The sequence below is a fragment of the Gossypium hirsutum genome, chromosome A01 (genome assembly GCF_007990345.1).
Source record: "Gossypium hirsutum isolate 1008001.06 chromosome A01, Gossypium_hirsutum_v2.1, whole genome shotgun sequence".
Lineage (NCBI taxonomy): Eukaryota > Viridiplantae > Streptophyta > Magnoliopsida > Malvales > Malvaceae > Gossypium > Gossypium hirsutum.
In genome coordinates this window covers 20670431-20693254 of record NC_053424.1, presented here as the reverse complement: position 1 = coordinate 20693254, position 22824 = coordinate 20670431, and the positions used below count along the sequence as shown (strand labels likewise).

Genomic DNA, 22824 nt, shown 5'->3' with positions numbered 1-22824 from the left:
TAAAATTTTTAATGATGTTACTGGTTGCAACTGCAACATAATATTAATTTAAATTTAAGGTTATTGGTTAGTACTCAACATCAAATATCGGCTTTTTCACTTCAATAACAAAAAATAATTAAATACTAAAATGAATAATCCTATAATTAATTATTGAAATCCATCGTTTATTACACTATTTCTAGGTATCGTCTGATAGGAGTTTTTTTTCTTTCTTTTTAATATTTTTTTATTAGTATTGTTTAATAAATTGGCAACACGAACTACAATATAATTAGTATTTTCATCTCATCAGAAATTTGTTTTATTTTCCCAACTTACGCAGGATTCGAGTAGGCAAGATTTGTCGTCTTTCAAGCTTTCTTCAGCTTTATACAACTGGCAGATTGGGCTCCAATCTTCACCGCTACCAACCTATAATCAGTTTTAGTATTTCTGTTACCATGGAAGACGGCAAATCCTCAAGCCAATCTGCCGGAAAACCAATTCGATGCAAAGGTATCTGTGTCTGTCAATGACCTGTTTCCAAGTTTTTTTTCTTTTCCTTCTTTGCTTTGCTTTGATCGACAGAGCATAATTTAACCGGGTGTTGCTACTTGATTTCAGCTGCAATTTGTCGCGAAGCAGGGGAGCCTCTAGTGATAGAGGAAATCATGGTGGCTCCTCCGTGTCCCTACGAAGTTCGAATCCGAATTATTTGCACCTCGCTCTGTTACAGCGACATTACATTTTGGAAATTGACGGTCTTTCCAACTCTCTTCACTATTAACATTTTTCTTGAATTTCGTCCTTTTTTTTTCCTGTTACGTACCCGAAATTTATTTCTGCTTGAAGGTGCCTCCTGCTTGTGTTCCCAGAATTCTTGGTCACGAGGCCGTCGGGTGAGCTTCGTTGACGTTTCTTTTTCTTCCTAACAATATTTTTTTCTCAGCATGACAGCAGAAGATTGACTTCTTGTTAGAAAAATTAAATAGAAAAAAAAATAAAAATATCAAAGCGGGTAAAACATTTTACTTAAGATTGATCAATCAAAACTTCCTACATTTCACGAAAAATAATGAAAATCACTAATATAATTTTTTTATGTTTTGATGAGATAGGGAGATATCTTTTTTAATGGTTTAGACCATCCTACTTCAGGAAAAATCTTTGTTAAGAAAATTTCTTCAAGACTTCAACATTACTGAAATGATGATCTTAGCCAATCTTTATGATTCAAACCCGGAGAACAAATTCATATTCGTATAATTCACAACTGTTGTAGGGTGGTGGAGAGTGTGGGTGAGAATGTAAACGAGGTAGCACCAGGAGATGTTGTCATTCCAACTTTTTTGTCAGAATGTGGAGAATGTGAAGATTGCTGTTCAAAAAGGAGTAATTTATGTTCAAAATTCCCATTCAAGATCCATCCTTGGATGCCTAGATATGAGAACAGCAGATTCACTGACCTTAAGGGAGAGGTCTTATATCATTTCCTATTCGTCTCCAGTTTCTCCGAGTACACGGTTGTGGATATTAACCATGTAGTCAAGATTGATCCTGCAATCCCTCCAAACAGGGCATGCCTCTTTGGCTGTTGTATAGCTACTGGTAATGGGGCTTTCATCTTATTTGCACTTCGGTTTCCAAATCTGACATCTAACCTTTTCGGTTTTTAAGGGGTTGGTGCTGCTTGCAAAGTGGCAAATGTCGAGGCAGGATCAACTGTTGTTATTTTTGGGCTGGGATCGATTGGATTAGCGGTATGATCTTGAACAAAACTTCCACTCGCTATTCGACACCTATTTATGTTTTGTTGAATTAACATTAAATACACTCAAAAATCAAAGAATAAACTCTGAAAATATATGAAGTACTATTGAATCAACAACCTGAGTACGATAGAGTATTAGCACAGTTTTTATAGACCAAGTACTTCTTCAGCTGCTTAACAGTCTCATAACCTCCTGTTTCAAACTTGAACAACTGACTCACATTCAAAAAACAACCAGCTGTTATATAACAGCACAACAACCTGAAAACTTTATTCAAACGATTAACACAGCATGAATAGCGCAGCTGTATATTGATAGACATGTTCTGAATGACCGACTCACTGCTTGCTTTATTTTCTAGGTTGCAAAGGGAGCAAAACTGTGTGGTGCAAATAGAATTATAGGAGTGGATGTGAACCCAGATAAATTTGAGATTGGTAAGTAAATTTATGTCACTGAATTTTCATTAAATTGGGACTCAAAGATCACTTTAACGATGGCCAGGCACCTTATAGTGGTTGATTACTAAGCTGAACAGTTCTTACACAACAATAATGGCTTGTTTCGTGTGGTTTCTTTGTTGATGTTTCTTCCTTCATATTTATGCAGCAAAAAAATTTGGAGTAACCGAGTTTATCAATTCAAAAGACTGTGGGAATGAATCTCTAAGCCAGGTCTTGCTCCCACTCAAACTTGTACTAGTGATTGTGACTTGTATAGATGCGACCTTACAGATGAGTCAATTTTGAAGGCATGCCCCGTATGCCAATCATGCATAAAAATAAGATATTTAATACCACATGGCTTGTGATTTTTGACGTCCTCGTTGTAGCTTGATGACTGATTAAGTAGTTTTTGATGGAGGAGTGTAAATGTTGTGTGAAATATTGTTTAAAATAAATATGTAGCAAAAAAGCAGATTCTGAGGAACAGTTATCTTGAATGATGAATTTAGTAACATTTTTAGCCTGTGTTTGTTATATTTCGTAACTAACTTTGAGCAGGTAGTGAAAGAGATGACTGGAGGAGGTGCGGATTATTGCTTTGAATGTGTTGGATTAGCATCCTTGGTACAAGAAGCCTATGCAAGCTGTCGAAAGGTAAGCAATATGTTTTCCCAGATTATCATCACTTCCTCACTAGCTTTCTTATATTTGCATGTGTCTCTGTGTGGTTTTTTCCTTGTCCTATATGATATATAATTACAAGTGATGAGATTAGTCAGTACTCTATGATGTATAGCATTCTGGCATTTTGGGGTTTGCAAATTGTAAAGATTAAGACTTGTGTGCAACTTTTTTGCAGGGTTGGGGAAAGACTATAGTTTTGGGAGTGCAGAAGCCAGGGTCTCAGTTGAGCTTAAGCTCATTTGAAGTTCTTCATTCTGGGAAAACCCTCACTGGAGCCTTGTTTGGAGGGGTCAAAGCCAAGTCTGACCTTCCACTTCTGCTAAAACGTTACACAGACAACGTAAACTCTCTTCACATTTATTAACTTTTTTTTCTTGAAAGATTGGAATCCATTGGCGGTTCTCATGCGATGCATATATGTATTGCAGGAGTTGCAGGTAGACGAATTTGTGACTCACGAGGTAAAGTTCCAAGACATCAACAAAGCCTTTGAATTACTTATGGGAGGGAAGTGCATCCGATGTGTGATATGGATGGACAAATGAGTGATTTACACACCTGCCCCTTTATTCTTATCAAGTTAAGGAGTTTGCAATACTCTCTATGCGTGTATGCTGTATTAATTTATGTTAAAATTAATAATTTTTTTTTAAAATAAGTAAAGGGGAAAATCAAACGTCAAATCAAAAACAACTACTTGGAAAACAACCCAAAAAAAAAACCATAAATACATTAAAGAATAATTTGACAAACAAAAACTAACCTTTAAACAAAAGCCAAAAAAACATAAAATAGAAACACAAAGAAAATCCTCCCTTTCAAAACAGGAAAATCAAGTAGCCAACTGAAAATCTCTCTCAAATCTACATCACACCAGCTGATAGGTCAACAGTGCACATCCCAAAGAGAGAAAAGAGATTGGTAGCCAAATTCGGAGTGAAAGATGAGAGCTTCTGAATAAACCAAACCCAAAAATACCCAAATCAGGCGTTCTTTACCCAGTGCGACCAGTCCACTTTTGCTATTCTTTCCACCGTTGTTGATGCCTGCTCGACCTAGAATCTTGCTGACTGGAATTGACGACCTTCCCTTGCTAAGGAATGCGCCGCTCTGTTTGCATTTCATCGAACATGCAAGAAGATAATTGTACAAAAAATAATAGTGTCTTCTAAGATTGGGCTTAGAACAGAGTTGTCATTGCTGCAGGAATTCAATCGCTTAATGACAATCAAGGAGTTGCCTTCCATTTGTACCTAACAAAAGCCCATATCAATTGCAAATCTGATAGCTTGTTCACATGCCCTAGCTTCAGTTGTAAACGCATCTGCCACATGAATCACAGGGTAAGTACATGCCCGATAATCTGTCTCAAGTGATTTCGTGCTAGAACTCCTGAGATAGCTGAGTGTGTCGTCGCATTCTAAGAACTGTCAAAATTAAATTTAGGGTAAATTGCACAATTGAGTTAGCTAACAAAACAATCACTTTAACTTTTAAAAAATAATAAAACAGTCACTAACTTTATGAAAAAATTACAAAACAATTATTGATTAATAGTTTTCTTAGAGTCAGGGACCGTTGATGTGGCATCGGATGTACATAGTGTAAATCTACCCAATTGAAGAAGAAATTGTAAAAAAAAAAACCTTAAAAAACCATTAATAACAGAGAAGAAGAAGAAGAGTTGTAAAAAAAAAAAGTTAGGTAACCGCTCTGAGGGAGTTTTGCGAATCAGTTTGTGAAGAAGATTCAAGAACCATTTCTTTTTCTTGTTATAAAATAAAAGTCTCACACTTTGTCTTGTCTCTTTATTTCTTAATATTCAATTTGATTTCCTGTTTAAATAGGCAATATAATTAGCTCCTGTTTGTTTAAATTAAATAGATAGTAATACCTTGCTAGAGCAGATTAGAGGATCTTTCTCCGAATTATTTTTCTGTCAGCTGTCTTAGTTAATTTAAGAGCATTCATAAGTAGGCCATGGCTTGATGAAAATGGTATTGACTATCTAACTCTTAACTCATTATTCACTAACCCCGGGTGAAAACAAATACAAAATTTGAACCTAGAGGTTCCATGATGACATTGTGCCCTCAAATCCTGGCTCATTCCCATTTCGCACCAAGTTAATCAAGTTTATGAAGATTGAAAAGAGCCATAGAACATAGTTTGCCATATATGTGTTCACTGAAGAAGCTCTGTTGTATGCACTGTTTTAAATTGGTTCTGTAACCATTTACTGAATAAATTTCTACTGCTGATAAACTAAATTGGGTGCACTAAAAATGCCGAAGTTATTTTAAGAGTTACCAGATTTCTCTATATTTTCATTTCAAGAAAATTGCTAATGGCAAATTGGTAGGCACAGATGCAGTATAACAGAGGATTTAGAGAAGCAGAAACCTATTGTTTTTGTTGGAACATTTTGAAAACATGCTTTTACAAGTAAAAGAATATGTTCCATAAATGAAATGTTATGTCTTCAATAAGAATTATCAAGAGTTGCATCTTTTGATTATTTAGTATTTTCTTATGTACTAATCACTTCATTTGAAGTTTACAAAAGAAGAGAGCCAAGAAAAAGAAAAGCAAAGACGTGATGTTTCAACGGCAAAGAATCAAACCCTGCCAAATTAAGCAAATAAAACTATTTTTTTTTTACAGTCCCTTATTCTTCTTCTTTTTCTTCTCTGTTATTAAAGGTTTTTTTAGGATTTTCTTTTCAATTTCTTTTTAAATTGGGTGGGTCTCCACTGTGTGCATTTCAACGTGGCAAGTTAATTGGCCACATCAGTAGCTAACTTGCCACATCAATGGTCTTATTAAGGCTCTAACGGAAACTATTAATCAGTAACTATTTTGTCACTTTTTTATAGCGTTAGTGACTATTTTATTATTTTTTAAAAATTGAGTGACTGAAATGAAATTTATGGGATTGTTTTATTAGCTATCCCAAAGTTGAGTAACTATTGATGTAATTTATCCTTAATTTTAGTAAATCCTGGATCAGGTGGTCTCTAGATTTGTTGTTGAGTAGGTACTGTGATAACCTTGACAGATCTAACTTCCTCAATTTCCCGTATGTACCTAGAAATAAACCCACTAGTTCACTCACTATCTGTCGAACTCTGTCATGAACAAGACGATTCCTTGCAAACCAAACTGCCCATAAGATAAGTGACAATAATTTCCTAGACTTCTCATTTTCCATACGAAAAGTTTCATCCAACCAGGACCTGTAGTCAGGGTAAGATGAGACGAGGAAACAACAAGTTTAACCTTTTTATTATTTGGTAGGTGACCGAGCAAAATCGCAATAGATGATTAATCGATTCCATTTCAATTTGGCACAGAGGATAGAACATATAATCATGCATATTTCTTCTGTTTGGATTAACATATGTAAGAATGAAATCATTGTAAATTTTTCATACTGTAATTTTTACTTTACCAGGTAACTGTAGCACCCACAATGTTGTGTAGAATGGGCTATTATTCTGGTTCATGCTACTAGGAAAGACATTTGGTCTTCTAAATTTGTCCAGTACTAGTAATTTATAACCACTCTTGACTGTGTAATCCTTCGTACCCTAATACCTCCAAACTACGATATTTGTCTCCTTCGATTTGGCAATTGGGATATGCAATATGTGGTCAACTTGTTCCCCATCAGTAATAGCACGAACAATGTCTTTCTTCCAAGTATAGTGTTTCGAATTGATCAAATGGTCCATCATAGTGTAATTGATATCAATATTGTGACAACTGATTCTGCCATTTCTAGTTTCGAGAATCCAAGAGTCATTCCAAATATTCACAGTAGATCCATTTCCTATTCGCCAACCCATTCCTCTCTCAATCAGACCCTTAGTAGCTAGAATACTCCTCTAGGTAAAGGAAAGGTAACAGCCTACCTCAGATGATTTTAAAGTGGTATGAGGGAAATAGCGCGCTTTAAAAACCTTAGTTAATAAGCAATTTGGTGTTTCAGAATTCGCCAATACTGCTTTGCCAACAAAGCAATATTAAAAATTGATAAACCACGAAAACCCAATCCACCTTGCGACTTCAGGAAACATAACCTTTGCCAATAGCTCCAATGAATTCCTTTAAGCGTTTTAGAGTTCCTCCACCAAAATCGGTTGAGAATATTTCCTAATTCAATACATAAAGATTTAAGTAAAAGGAAACATTGCATGACATAAACTAGAATGGATTGTAAAACTGATTTAATTAGAACCTCTTTCCATTCGATGGATAGGAACCGTATATTCTAATTTTCAATTTTGGATCAAAATCTGTCAACATAAGTCATAAAAGCCCGTTATTTATTTTTACCCACCATCATAGGTAGACCTACGTACTTCTTGGATTTGTTGAGATACAGACCCCCAACATGTTCCCAACCAGATCCTTCTCGACTTATTTGATGTTTGCTCGAAAATACAAAAGCGATTTATCATAATTCACTTTTTGGCCAGACTTATTCTCATATGTAGAGATAACCGAGACAACCTTTTCAGCTCTAGCTTTCGTTGCATCCCCAAAAATTATACAATTATCAGCAAAGAATAAATGATTAATTGTCAAAGATCCTCTGCCTATCCGCACATCATTTATCAACCCCTCAGATTTAGCCCTATTCAAAATAGTTGAAAAACCTTCTGTATATAGTAGGAATAAATAAGGGCTGAGGGGATCACCTTAATGTAGACCTCTCGACAGACAAAAATTGGAGCTAAGACTCCTACTTATCTCGACAGTATAGGAAACCGACGCAACACGTCTCATAATTAAAGTAACTCAATCAGTATGAAAACCCAAATGAAGCATCATCTCAGCTAAAAAATCTCATTCCACCCGATCATAAGTTTTGCTCATATTCAATTTGAAAGAAAAGTTTTCAACTTTTCCCTATCGTCTGGATTTTAACAAATGCAAAATCTCATAAGCAATCAAAACATTGTTAAATATTTGCCTTCCGCGTATAAAAGCTACTTGTGTTTCGGTGATACACTGTGTGAGAAAACCACCCATCCTGTTGACTAAAACCTTCACAATAATTTTGTATACACATTACAGAAACTAATAGGTTGAAATTGCATGATAGTACTTAGTTTACGAACCTTTGGGATGAGAACGATATGTGTTTGATTGATACCTTCCAAGTCAATGTCTCTCCGAAACACGGCAAGGCAAAATGACGTGATGTCCTTTCCCAAAATCTGCCAATATTGTTGAAAAAGTAATGCGAAAAAGCCATCAACTCCTGGAGCTTTAAGAGGGACCATGTCTTTAATTGCCATCCGTATCCCTTCCTCTTGAAATGGGTTTAATAAAGTAGCATTCATCTAATTTTGAAATTTTCTTTTCCACTTTAGCAAAAATCTGTGAGGTATCGCCAGCATCAGAAGCTATAAACAATTTTCGAAAATAATCGGATACTAGCTTTTTAATCCCATCTTCATCAGATACCCAATGCCCCTCATCATCTTCCAAACCTCGAATAGTATTCCTCTGCTTTCTTCCATTAGCCATCTTATTAAATAAGGTAGAGTCGCGGTCACTGTTAAAAAGCCAATTAATTCGAGCCCATTGTTCCTAATAAATCTTCTCTTTATTAGCTTTGATATTCAACCCTAATTGGATTTCCGTCAACTCAGCGAAGGTGTCGTCATCCAGATCTCTTACAATTAGTTCATTCAGCCAATCCTCATACTTTTTTTCCGAGTCTATCGATCCTTGCGAATAGAATGACTTGACAAGCTTTTTTTCTTAAATTCTCAAGCTTCATAGGTACATGTTCCTCAATCGACTCCCAATAATCTCGGACTAATTTCTTATATGAATCCTCTAGGCACCATTCAGTATTGAATTTAAAAGGTTTCCGTTGGATCCCTTGAGTCAATGTACGCCTCCCATTTGTATCCGCCAAAACTAGGCAATGGTCAGAGATAGAATGACTCAGATGAGTGATTGAAAATTCTGAGAAACAATTCCACCAGGCTGAGTTCGTAACCCTTCGATCTAGTCTCTTTCGACTATTAGTTAAAGCAAATTGGCCTCGTTCCCAAGTGAACCAACGTCTTGTATATCCCAAATCACTAAGCTCACAATCAGGTAGCACTGATCGAAAAGCAACCATACTCTTTTTCGCCAGGCAACGACTACCTTACTTCTCAAAAGAATAAACAATCTCATTAAAATAACCCACGACAAGTAATGGTAAGCTTTGGTCCTGACCCAATTGTCGAAGAAGATCCCATGTTCTTTCCTCGAGTCGTTCTTCAAGATGCCTATAAAACCCAGTAAAACGCTAGGGAAATCCGTCATCCGCATCCTATATCACAACATTAATGTGATGTGAATAACTACGTAAAGTCACTACAGTATGTTGCCTCCACCCTAACAATAAACCACCCTTAGACCTAGCCGCACCAATATCAGTACCATGTTGAAACTCGCACTTTCTTCTAGTTCCTTCTATACGTCTAAACACTAACTTTCGTTTCCATAAAAAATAATATTTGGGGCCTAAACTCTCTCAGTTTATTCCTAAGATGATGAACTGTCCGTGACTTCCCCAACCCACGAATGTTCCAACTAAAGATTTTCATTGCGATCGTATTCCCTACCTCGTAGAGCCAGTCGATAAATCTTCATTTTTATGCAAAGCACTCGTACCTCCCAAACCCGAAGCAAAATATGTGTTACAAATAGTTCTTTGACCTTTTTCCCCTTATTCATTTGAATTGGGCTATCCTCCCTATCTGGCCTCATCTCTATAAGCCCAATCGTATTATCCATCTTACCTCGTAATCCAACTCCATTCAAAATGTTACCATGAAAATCCGAGCAAATCTCTTTATTAGTGGTGTCAATTATGAAATTGGGAACAAAATTCCTAGCAAGATTCCGTAAATTACGCTGCATCGATACTCTTTCCTTATTCGCATGATGACCTATTGTTCCATCTTATTCACGCAGCCACCTACTTACACCCACCGATCTTCTTCTCGACAGATGCCCTAGAGTGATATCCCAGCCAAAAATAATTGTACTCAGATCAACCCTCACCCGCACCGGATAGAAGCTTTCTTCATGTCCCAATTTGCCACAAATGAAACAGAAAAGACTAAGTTTTTCATATTGAAAACGAGCATAATAAAATCGCTCTCCCAACAGAATCTTCTTCTTCCGTCTAAGAGGCAACTGAACATTAATACGAACTCTAACTTGCATGAAACGTTGTACCCCCATAGAAGGAATCCGAGTATCATAATCTAAAAATTCTCCCAAAAAAGCCCCAAATCTCCTTGCCATTGTTTTTGACATAAGTCACGGTGATAGATCATGTATTTGAACCCAAAACAGCGTATGATGGAGAGACCACCCTGTTCATATCAACAACATAAAAGAACTTAAACATATAACGTTTGTCTCCCAAATCCATAATGGCTATTCCTCTAATTGGATGCCAGAGATTAGCCAAAGTATTTCGCAGTGATGAGAAATGAACTACACTATCCGTCAAACAAGAACCCACTAGACAGAACTTCAAATCATTAGTAGAATTTTTCGGATCCTCCTGAAAAGCCTCCTCTTCTTCATTTGCAAGATACAAATTCACCAGTTCATCCTCCATTGGAGCACAAAAGCAAAATAGATGGTCAGAAGAACCACCAGTAACTGAAAAATAGCCAAAGCATGTAAAAAAGACAAACAAAAAACAGTGCCAGAGAAAACGACAGACAAAATTAATAAATTTTATTTAAATCTATATAAATAAAAATTTATTTTAATTAAAATATTTTAGGTTAATTTACCATCATTAAATTCTAAACTTTCTTTCGGATTGTTTTTTAAAAAAAAAAGAAAATTGTGGATATTTAACAATTTAAGGATAAAATTTTGGTTTCAGTACTCAAAATTTTTGACCAATCAAGTACTTTTAATTGGTTTCATAACAAAAGTTGGTTCCCAAAGTTAACACTTTTTGCATAGCCTAATGAATATTAACACGTAGGCTACTGACAAAAATGATATTATCATACAAAAAATAAAAATTATAAATAAAAAAATCGAAATATGTATTTAAAATTTTAAAAACTAAAAAGTTAAATGAAAATTAAAATATTTTTATAATTTTTTATAAAAAGCCAAAAACATTATAATGAAATATCTTTATTAAAATTAAAAATATAATGGTTATAAAAATAAAATCACGAAAATATTCATTGAGAGACGTAATTTCTAAATATATATTTTATATAATTTTATAGTTTTCGAATAATAACATTATTGTTACTATGCAACAAAAACCAAATCAAAAAATATATTATCAAGTAAAACTTAGACATTAAATAATGTATTAATCTTATTAAACTTTACGTAATTTTGCGGGCCATATTGTGTTTTGGTCTGTGTCGGTGCCAGTTGGTTTTGTTTGAACATGTTTTATGCATTTATTGTGGTATCTTTAGTGGTACTTGATGCTTTGATTTGATTGTATTATATTTTTAAATTTAACCTTTTATGGTTGTATATTTTTTAAATTTATATATTTTTATATGTTTTGATTTTTTTAAAATTTGAGTAAATTGAGAAAATATGTATTTATTTTATTTATAAAATTAAATAATAATTGCAAATATAAAATAATAATAATATGCTTATAAAAATAATTAAAAATAAAAGAGCTTGAAACAATGTAAAATAATAAAAAAAACATTAATATGCTTATAAAAATACTTGAATCTTAGTCTTAAGGATGTAATCACAATTATCTAACCATCTAACGAAATGAATTAATATGTTAAAAATATTAATTAAAAATAAAAAAATAATTAAAGCAACATAAAATAAAAAATACAAATGTGATTAGTAAAAGAATCGAACTTGAGATGTAATTACAACTATTTAACCATCTAAGGAAAAACTAAAATGTTAAAAAATATTAATTCAAAATTTAAAAAAGTTAAAGTAACATGAAATAAAAAATACACATATGAGTAGGAGAGAAATCAACCTTGAGACTTAAATATGTAATTACAATTATCTAACTATCTAACCAAAGAACTAATATGATAAAAAATTAATTAAAATTTTAAAAAGCTTAAAGCATATGAAATAAAAAATGCAAATGTGAGTAAGAAAGGAATCGAACATGAATTTCAAAGATAAAAACACTATCATTTAACCATTTAGCTAAAGTTGAAAGCACATCTAATTGGAAGCGTTTTCTTACCATATTCACTGAAAATGCATCCAGCTGAACACGTTTTTTCAAAATCAATATAATCTGATAATTATAGTTAAAATAATCATTTTTGGATAATTCATCCTATTTTTATATGTTTTGATTTTTTTCTAAAATTATGACTAAATTAATATAATATATAAAAATTAAAAATTAAAAATTAAAAATTAAAAATATTATTTTATCAAATTTTAAACTGCCACCTATTTTTTTGTCAAACACTTAAGAGCACCTAAGCATAATTAAATCACCTTCAATGTAATTTTCTTTAAAAAAATGTATGATTAGAAATATGTACAGACACCCATGTTCTGAAAAAGAAAATTGAAAATAGTATTTTTTTATATAATTAAGTGTTTTTTTATTAAAGTAATGTTTTAGTTCATTACAAATTTTTGTTAGTCAACTATGGATTTTTTTTTTCTAGAAAACGAATTATGATTATTAAAATACTTATATTCCACTAATTTGTCCGTCCGTTAAAAATATCAACTCAACCTTTTGATTTGATTTGAAAAAAAAAAGGTTTATAACCCAACCATCTAATTTTTTGAACGATATTACTACTTGGAGTTAAACATAGTATGAAAATTGTAACACCCTTAATTAGTTTCCATAGTTGGATTAGAATTATGGAGTATTATCGTACAACCAGAAATATTTCAACATCATAATATTTAAATAAATTAAACATATCATAATCCATTCGATCACATGTATTTTGTCCTTAAATCGAGCTCTCGAGGCCCTAAAAATAGCTTTGAGGCAATTTGAGATTAATTTGAAACAAAATAGAAAGTTTAGGAAAAAGTAGAAAAAATTGGAGATAGAAGTCACACGGCTGTGTGACATAGCCCCAGGCCGTGTAACTTTCGAGTAAGGGACACACAACCGTGTCCTAATCCGTGTAACTCACTAAGTAGGGCCACATGATCGTGTCACACGTTGGTGTGCCAGATTGTGTCCTTGGCCGTGTAACTCACTGACTTGAACCCTAAAAATCCTCAGATGACACACGATCATGTTGTCAGGCCGTGTGAACCCAAAATTTACCTATAATCAAGTCATTTCAAACCCAATTCATGCATAACTAACCAATCCCTTTGTGCACACTTTCAAGGGGCTAAAGCATCATTCAAAAACACAAAATCATGCCATTTCAAACAACTTAAGTCACCTAACCAATATGTTATTCAAAGGCACCACAATTGAATTCAAACATCGTTAACCTAAACATGCAAACATTACCTTATTTCATTCATAAAATCTAGTTCAAATACCTACCAAAGCATATCACAAATGACCATTATCAAGGCATTTCAAACATACCAAAAGAACCTTATATACAACCATTTGAAAGTGATCAAAACAACATAACTAAGTCAAGCATTGAAGTGCACCAAACTGAACATAACATTCAAAGCATAAACACACCAAATCATCATTACAAAAGATCCTATACATGTCATTATAAACCTTGGCCAAAATACTCAAAAACTACAAAATTGTTTGCTGGATAGTGTGATAGGTCTCCGAAGAGCTTCCAAACTGATCGAGCTTCTAATAAACTATTAAACAAAGGAAAGAAACTACATAAGCAATGAGTGCTTTGTAAGCTCGTATAAACTAAAACATAACTTCACATGTTATTCATACAATTCAAAGATTAAACAGAGTTCATCACCAATGTCATAAGCTTATTAAAAGCTTAAACAACATCACCAACTCACAAGTTAGTATACTTGTCCATGATACAAATGAAATCAATCATAAAATATGTAAATTTCCATATGTACTAACATCATTTAGTTCATAATTCCTTTCATAAAGTTATGATTCAATCCATTTGCATACTTATCATTTCGTTCCCTTTTTTTACCAATTGAACCATTTAGAATTACATCAGATACTCGAGAAAGCTCACACAAAGTGTGTATTTACATATAACCGTAACTTTTCCTTTACATCAATGCTCACACGAGCTGTGAAATGGGTCTGCTCACACGAGTTGTGAGCTGTGGAGAATCTGCAACAAATACAAGACCTCAGCCATCGGTAGGACATTCAAGACCAACACTTGGAACATTAAATCCCTAATGATATGTCGTTTGTAACATAAGAATTCTTAAGGTTCAACCGAGATTCGATATCCGTCAATTCATCATAGCATTAATACATTTGTATATTGATTCATTTACATTAAAAAAACAGAATAAAAATTTAATATAGATAAATTAAAACGATTACAGTTCATACGAACTTACCTCGATAATCAACGCGTAGTAATATAGTCGAACTAATCTGAAGCTTTTGCTTTTCCTCAATTTAAGTCCAAATATGGTTTATCTTGATCTAAATAGATAATTTCAATCAATTAAATACTTCTAGAATTCAATTTAATCAATAGTTTATATTTATGAAAAAATACTAATTTACCCCTAACATTTTAACTGTTCACAATTTAGTCCTTAAGCTCACAACTTAAAATCTAACCATTTTAATCTAAATCCATGGTAACCATAGACACAATGAACCTTGGAAAAACTCACATTTACCAACATTTTACAATAAAACCCATGAATTTATACTTTTAATAATTTAATCCCTAAATGTAATTTCACCAAAAATCACTTAACAAAACATGTTTATTTTTCAAAAAAGATTCATAATCTATCAATTAACATAAAAAATCATTCAAAAGCATTCATGGAAAGTCCCACAACCTTTAAAAATTTTGCAAATTAACCCTTGGGCTAGCTAGATTAAGCTAAAACGATCTCAAAAATATTAAAATCATTAAAAACGGGACAATTATACATACCATGAACAAGAACAATGCTAACCGAATGCTCCAAGCTATTTTAATGGTGTTTTTAGGTTTTATAATGAAAGAATGAGAAAGATGATACTTGTTTCATCTTTTCTTTATTTAGTTTTTCATTTAATTATTAAATTACCTTATTAAATCATTTAAACTACCATAAAACCTACCCATCAGAATCCACTATCTTAAAACATGGTATAATTGCCATATTAGTCCATTAGTTTTCCTTTCCATAGACATTTAGCCCTTTTAATTAATAGAACTCAAATTTTACACATATTACAATTTAGTCCTTTTTACCTAATTAACCATTTAAACATCAAAATTTCTTAACGAAATTTTAATATGGCCTTAATATAATCCCATTAACATTAAAATAATAATAAAATAATAACTTGTTCATCGAAATTGTGGTCCCAAAACCACTGTTTCTGACACCACTGAAAATAGGTTGTTACAAAAATTGATAATAAAATTTTGGTTTAATAAAGAAGTCAATATTTTAAATTTTCACAGAACGTTTTAACGACAATGGTGAGCAATTTAAATTAATAAGTCACACTTTTTCACGGTATTCTTTTTCAATAGTACTTCTCAAAAGTACTTTTTAACTGCAATAGCAATGGAGAACTAGCCCTGACTAGAGTTATAGAAAAAAAATGATGGGTTTAGAAAAGAAAAAAATGTACTTTGTAAAAAATCTAAATTTCAAAAAATTAAAACTTAACAAAAGTCTAGACAATATAATAAAACATTTTGCTCTTATCTCTTTACCTCTTCTTTCTTTTTTTCATAATTATCGGGAAAATCTATAGATATACCATTAATTGTAGAAGTTTTTATGATTCTCAAGAATGAAAGTTGTGGTGCAAGCCTGGATTTTGTTTCTTGGAAACTCGAGCAGCAACAATTAGTCTAATAGTGAAATCTGAGTCTTGCATTGAGATGTTTTTTGTTAGAACTTTTATGGGTTTGAGAAATCAATGAATCAAAATAAAATTTGAAAAGCAATTTCTGGGCAAAACAACATTAAGTGTTTATGTGGTTGAAAGTGTTCAACAAAGGTGAAAAACAAATGGAATTTAGTTTTGTTAGGATTTGGGAACCGCCAGCCCAAATGACCCAATAAGATTCGGATCTCCAACTTGGATAGACCCGACTCGGAAGAAGAATGTTCATGTACAGGCATAGTTCACTGGGACCCCGCTAAATAATAGTTTGTACGGGAAGCTTGCAAGGAGAACTCGCGTAAGCCTAGTAAGAATGAGGTTGCGAGCTATGTCCATAAAAGGGATTGCGAGCCCTGCAAGGGATCCCCGCTTGTAACTAGCAAGTACGAGGCTTGCTGGAGGAGTCAGTCCTAGGATCAGAAAAGACCACGTGCTCCACAGATACACGTCCAATAAACCAATAGATGCCCAAGGAATATAAGCACCAAGGACAAGGAATGTCCGTACCATTGCCCAAAGACCAATACAAAATAGTGGTCCCTATTATGAGCTATAATAGTAGCAGTAGGAACATGTATAAATACCCCTTACATTTCTCTTAATACGATAAGAGAAAAATATTACTCAACAATTGGTACGGTGAGTGTGGTCTACTTCCGATCGGTAGATTTTCTCCAATTTGATTTAGTTCTCTTCAACTAAAAATAAAAACAAATGACTTACCCAAACGAGACCTTTCCTTTTGTCCCCTCATCCAGCCAAGCAAGAGCATTAAGTTCCGACCCCCGACTTTATGAGGACATGATGAGGCAGATTTGTTCACCACTTAGTTCATTGACAAACCCGAAAACCTCGACAATGCAGTTTACCGAAGGCCGTACCCTTCACTAGATCTTAATCTTTCCTCGGGCCAGGAAATGCCCTCTTAGCTCAACTAAGAACCACCCCCACAGCAGTTTTTGGCCCTTCAGGAGTAGATAAAGTTCACGAGGGAAAAATTGCTGTACAAGAAGCATAGTTTGTAGAACAACAAGCCTTCTAGTAGAAGTTACTGAGGCAGAATGAGGAACTGGGCAAAAAGGCATATGCTGACAACTCAGGGTCCAAGGGAAATGCCAACACCCAAGATGAAGCCTTGAGTACCCAGGTGAAGGAGTGGTTGAACGAGACGGATGAGGTTCGTCGTGATGTACAAGCCTTGCACCTTGAGTCATAGGACATGGATTGATTATTTTGCTCCAACAAACCATTGGCCCTCAAAATTGCGGTAGTGGGCTTGCCTCATGATTTCAAGGTACCTAAGGATATGTTTGAAGGAAGAAGAGACCCCACAAGCCCATCTAATGCAGTATAATAACTATATGAATGTGTTGAGGTCATCAGATGCAGCTAAATGTAAGACATTCTCTACAACACTGAAGGCAAATGCCAAGGATTGGTATCTTTCCTTCTTGCAATACTCAATTCACAACTACTCGCAACTAGGAAAATGTTATTGGGAAGGTTCAAGGTCCATCGAGCAATCATAAACACACCCATGAGGATAATATCGGTAAAGCAGCGGAAGGGTGAGTCCCTTTCAGACTACGTAAAGAGGTTCCATGTAGCTACACTTAACATAAAAAACTTGGAAGATCAGTAGGCGATAGATGCCTTCATTATGGGAGTGCAGAATAACCACGTACAGTACTTGATCATAGAAAAAAAACTGCAAAGCCTAGCCGATTTGTACGAGCGGGCTCATAAGTTCGCAGAGGAAGAAGAAATTAAGAGAGCGTCGTGGGCCAATTTTTAAAGGGAGGACAGAAAACCCAGAAGTAGAAAGAGACAATGCACTAGGCAATCTCCCATCAACCAGTCCTTTCAGGTTAGGATTGACAGGCTACACAGAACTTTAGCCTAAGGCAACACACTTAGAAACCTGCAGAGGCACAGCGAGAACACACGAGGCGTTACCCCCAAGGAAAGTTTGAAGCTTACACCCGTTGAATTCCACGCGAGCTTACATCTTCAACTAAGTAAAGAGTTTAGGATCCTTTCCAAACCACCTCCAATGCAAAGTACTGGTAGAAGGATAAATTCTAGGGACTGGTGTGCCTTCCATGATGACATAGAGCATAAGACTGAAGACTATTTCACGCTAAAGGATGCCATAGAAGAAGTGGTATAGAATTGAAAACTTGTTAAGTTCATAAATCAAAGAGGTTCGTGGCAAGGCCAAAGCTCGCAAGGACTAAATCCCAATGGTAAGTAAAGGGTGCAAGGCACCATTCATGTAATCGTAGACACCAATGACAAATGGATGCAGTCAAGAGCAAAACGATGAGCACACATAAGGGGTGTGATGTCACTCATTGCCTCGAAGAGGCCTCGACATTAGGAAAAATAGAATGTGGTGTTTAAAAATGATGACGATGAGCTAATCTGTGATGAGGAAGGAAACGACCCAATGGTGGCTTCGGCTATGATCGGTGGCTTCGAAGTTAAAAGGATACTTTTTGATAGTGGTAGCATAATGGAAGTCTTATCTTGAGAAGCATATAAGAAAATAGGTTTAAAATAACAATCCTTGTCTGGGTCCAGCCCCTTGTACGGCTTTACGAACCACCCTGTCAAGGTAAAATATACTATCACATTGTTGTTCAACTTAGGTGACGGCGAACATATGACCACAAAGAGTGTCTATTTTTATGTGGTCAACCACTCGATGACATATAACGTCATCTTTGGAAGACCAATCATGAGGATAAAAAATATAGTGATGACAACATTTTGTATGAAGATCAAATTCTCGACAAGCACTGATGTCGGCTTTTTGTGATCTAACCAGTAAATGGCGAGACAATGTCACATGCTGTTGTCACATGTTGTCTGTCAGGCAAACAAGATAGCCTCTGACCGAGAAGCAGAGTTCACCAAGCCAAACTATAAACTTAGATGATCTAGATGTAAGAGAACAACATAAGGATAAGAAACCCAGGTAGCGGAGCACACCGATGCCTTACAGCTATTTTACGACAATAAAGAAAAAACAGTTAAGATCTCATTGGCATTAAATAAGGAAAAAAAGACAATTCTAATCAAATGCTTGAGGGGGAATCCAGACGTCTTTGTATGATCTGCAACAGATATGCTAGGCATGGATCCGCGGGTAATAGTGCATAGGTTGAATGTGCTCTCAGAAGCAAAGCCCGTAAAGTAGAAAAAGAGAAAATTTGTACCACAGGTAATAGAGGCTGTAAGACAGGCGGTCTCCAAGTCGTTGGCCGCCGAATTTATGAGGGAGGTGGAGTCTCCAGACTAAATCTCGAATATGGTAATGGAAAAATGTCGATAGGCAAGTGGAGAATGTGCATTGACTTCACCAACTTGAATAAGGCATGCCCTAAGGATAGCTTCCGCCTATCATCGATGGATCTCCTAGTTGACGCCTCTATTGGGAACAAGTTTATGAGATTCATGGACACCTTTTTGGGCTACAATAAGATCTTGCTGGATCGTGATGACCAAGAAAAGACAACTTTCATCACCAAAAAGGGTCTCTTTTATTATCAGGTCATGCCATTTAGATTAAAAAATGTGGGTGTAATTTACTGAATGTTGGTAAATAGGATATTCAAGGAACGATTATGTTGCGGCTTGGAGGTGTACATAGATAACATGTGGAACGATAGAAATGTGCAAGTGTACACAATTGCAACAAGTAATAAAGTGACAAGTTAATGTCGAGTTATCGTACCCACAGGGACTGTGAAAAGAACTATTTATAAATGCTATTTAAAACACTTTGGTGAAGAAAAATATTTTGTTTTGAAAAGAGTGATTAAAAACTAAGATTTTAAACTAAGTAAACTAAAGAAATAAATCTCAAATGCACGATTTCAAAATATGATTTAATCAAGATGACATAATTGTCTTGGATTAATTACATTTCTTTAAATTAGAAATATTAATCTCATGTTTATGTTGTTACAAATAAATTCATAGCAACTCGGTAATTTGCTAACTTATGAACATACTCACCTACAAAATCCATTCATCTCTTAACATATCCCTATGTTAATTCAAACGATTAAACAGATTTTAATAAGCAAACATGTTATTGCACATACATACTCATTAAATTGAACTAATCTCTTGCATATCCCTATGTCAATTGAAACGATTAATTAAATCTAATAAGCACATAAAAGAGTATGTGAGGTAACAAGGTATCCTTACCTTGAAACAGTTTAATCACAATAATCTTGCAAGTTATGCAAGGCAAATGTATCGCCAGATACAATGCTAATTTGACCTTCAGCTACCTTAGAAGAATAAACATGCACCGATTAAGTATTGTGTCAATTAATTACAATTTCAATCCATTTAAATAATTAATTCATTAGCTACCTCACAATTGTAATGCAAGAATAACTTAGGCATTGTAATAGCTCGATTTTGGGCCTAGTCAGAACAATAGTTTCGGAACCACTATTCTGAGATTGGAAAAAATTATTTTGATGTTATTTTATGTGATATAGCATGTTTATAAAGGTGCATAAAAATTTTGGTATATTAATTTTAGCAATTTCTAGTCCAATTTTGAAAAAGGACTAAATCGCGTAAAAGGTAAAAGTTATGTTTTAGTGCCTAAATGTGTTAAATGGCTAGAGCACTAAAATTGGGGGCCTTTAAAAGGAAATTAGACCCATTTTAAGTGTAGTGGCTGGCCATGGGACAAGAAATTTCAAATGGTCAACTTGTTAGGTGGGTGATGTCACTTTATGTAATTAAATAATGCCTAGCCTAGCTATTTCTTTTTCTTTCTTTTCATTCTTTCTCTTACCACCGATTTTTCCAGCCAAGAAAAGGGTTTTGAAGCTTTGAATTTTCAGCAAAGAAATTCACTTTCTAGTAAGTGAATTTTAATGTCTTTCTTGATAATTTTTGCATTTTTGAACCCCTAAAGCACGAGCTTTCAAATGAAGGGACAATTTTGCAAAATGATTAAGAGTCTAGGGTTTTCCCATGAAATCATATGAGTTTTTTCTGAGTTTTCATGGAAGAATATGAGTCTTAGATGTGTTATAAACAACTTTCATGAAGGAAGTTTGCTTGAAAACACCTAAATGAGCTATTTTGTAAAGTTTGTAAAATAAGTGTAAATGTGTGAAATAATTGAATTTGTGAGTTACCATAGTTATGAAAATGGTTTTTATAGGCTTAATGAGTATGAAAATGTGATGAAAATCATTTTACGAGCCTAGGGGCAATTTGGTAATTTTGGCAAAGTATAGGGGCAAAATAAATTTTTTTTCGAAATGTTTCATTGGACTAATTTGATTAGTATATTGTGTTAATAAGTTAAATGTGATGTTATAGATGATGAAAAACGAGATTCGGGCTTAGAACGAGGAAAAACGAGAAATTGATGTTTAGGCCTCTTTTACCAATTTGGTGTCGAAGTAAGTTCATATGACTAAATAAGTATGTTATCCATGTTATTGTTAATATACTTGAAAATCTATCTTTCCATGATTGTATTAAATTTTATGTTGATGATATTGCATATAAAAAAAAAGAGATGTCAAATGTAAATAACCTTTATGTGTTGATTGAATGCTTGGAGATTTGATGGAATATGATATTCCATTGAAATGAGTAAGTCGTATGTAAATAATATAACTACATCATTATTATATGTATTTGGATTGATATAGCATAAATTGCTTGATTGTGGAAATGACTATGTATGATGAGAATTGATGTAGAGGAACCTCCCGGTTGAACCTTAGAAATAAACGGATATTCATGCATGACATTGGGCGATGTGTGTGTGCTAGTGTAAGACATGTCTGGGACATGCATTGGCCACATTATGAGAGCCAGTGTAAGACCATGTCTGAGACATGGTATCGACATTGAGATGAGAGCTAGTGTAAGGCAAGTCTGGGACATGCATCGACCACATTATGAGAGCCAGTGTAAGACCATGTCTGGGACATGGCATCGGTATTGAGACGAGAGCTATTGTAAGACATGTCTGGGACATGCATCGGCCTCGAGATGTAAGCCAGTGTAAGACATGTCTAGGACATTCATCGGCTACGAGATGTGTCAGTGTAAGACCATGTCTAGGACATGGCATCAACACGGATATGTGAGAGCTAGTGTAAGACCATGTTTGGGACATGGCGTCAGCCTCAACTTCGATAGTTAGTGTAAGACTATGTCTGAGACATGGCATCGGCATTATACCCTATGTTTGAGGCTTAGTGAATATCTGATAGCTTTCCGAATGGTTCAACGGTGAGAGTTACGGTTTAAGTTAAATGAGAAAGGTTATGACCATATTGTGAGTGGTACAGGTATTTACATGGAATTGATGAGATGTAAATTCAATTCATGTTATATGATTAATAAGGAATGAAAATAAGCATGTTGAGTAACACAGGTATGTATGCCAAGCTCATGAGAAATAATTTCAGTTTATAATGCACATTTAGTGAAGATGTAAATAGGTAATTCATGCCTATGAGAATGATTTTGTGATGACCTTGTGATTATAGGTCTATACTTATGATGTATGAATATGTAGCCTTACCAATGTGGTGGAAATGAATTAATATGGTGTGATAAACTTAGTATCGTTAATTTACACTAAAATAGTTTCAGACAGCAGCCATAGTCCGACTTTGAAAATCCACTAAAAATAGTGAAAAAATATTTGGAGGCTAAATAAAATATGGAATTAAATCTTATTGAGTCTAATTTCTTATAAAATAAACCTTGTAAGCAAAAGAATTTCCTATAATGAGATATTTGAAGTTGTGTGAGACAGAGTCAGAATGACTTCGAAATCCCCTGTTCTGATTTGAGAAAATCATTATAAACTGTAAAAAAATAGTTATAAGTTATAATTTAT

At 34.3% G+C, this 22824-nt stretch overlaps 1 protein-coding gene and 1 long non-coding RNA gene across 2 annotated transcripts; one reads left to right on the top strand and one right to left on the bottom strand.

The window, feature by feature from the left end:
- Positions 1 to 247: 247 nt before the first annotated feature.
- On the top strand, positions 248 to 3542 carry LOC107918101 (alcohol dehydrogenase-like 7). The gene is made up of 10 exons (XM_016847615.2): positions 248 to 498; positions 607 to 743; positions 835 to 881; positions 1265 to 1590; positions 1660 to 1742; positions 2116 to 2191; positions 2364 to 2428; positions 2759 to 2854; positions 3060 to 3224; positions 3313 to 3542. The coding sequence occupies exons 1-10, from the start codon at positions 444 to 446 to the stop codon at positions 3427 to 3429; spliced, it is 1167 nt and encodes a 388-aa protein (XP_016703104.1). The 5' UTR covers positions 248 to 443; the 3' UTR covers positions 3430 to 3542.
- A 27-nt stretch (positions 3543 to 3569) lies between these two features.
- Positions 3570 to 10514, bottom strand: LOC121203865 (uncharacterized). The gene is made up of 2 exons (XR_005898847.1): positions 4405 to 10514; positions 3570 to 4311 (listed from the first exon to the last, which is right to left on the bottom strand). It is a non-coding gene; the product is annotated as an uncharacterized lncRNA (long non-coding RNA).
- Positions 10515 to 22824: the final 12310 nt, after the last annotated feature.

Coding starts and splice junctions, on each gene's coding strand:
- LOC107918101 (XM_016847615.2), top strand. CDS start 444: ATGGAAGACGGCAAATCCTCAAGCCAATCTGCCGGAAAACCAATTCGA. Junction 744..834: donor TTACATTTTGGAAATTGACG/GTCTTTCCAACT, acceptor TTCTGCTTGAAG/GTGCCTCCTGCTTGTGTTCC. Junction 2,192..2,363: donor CCCAGATAAATTTGAGATTG/GTAAGTAAATTT, acceptor ATATTTATGCAG/CAAAAAAATTTGGAGTAACC.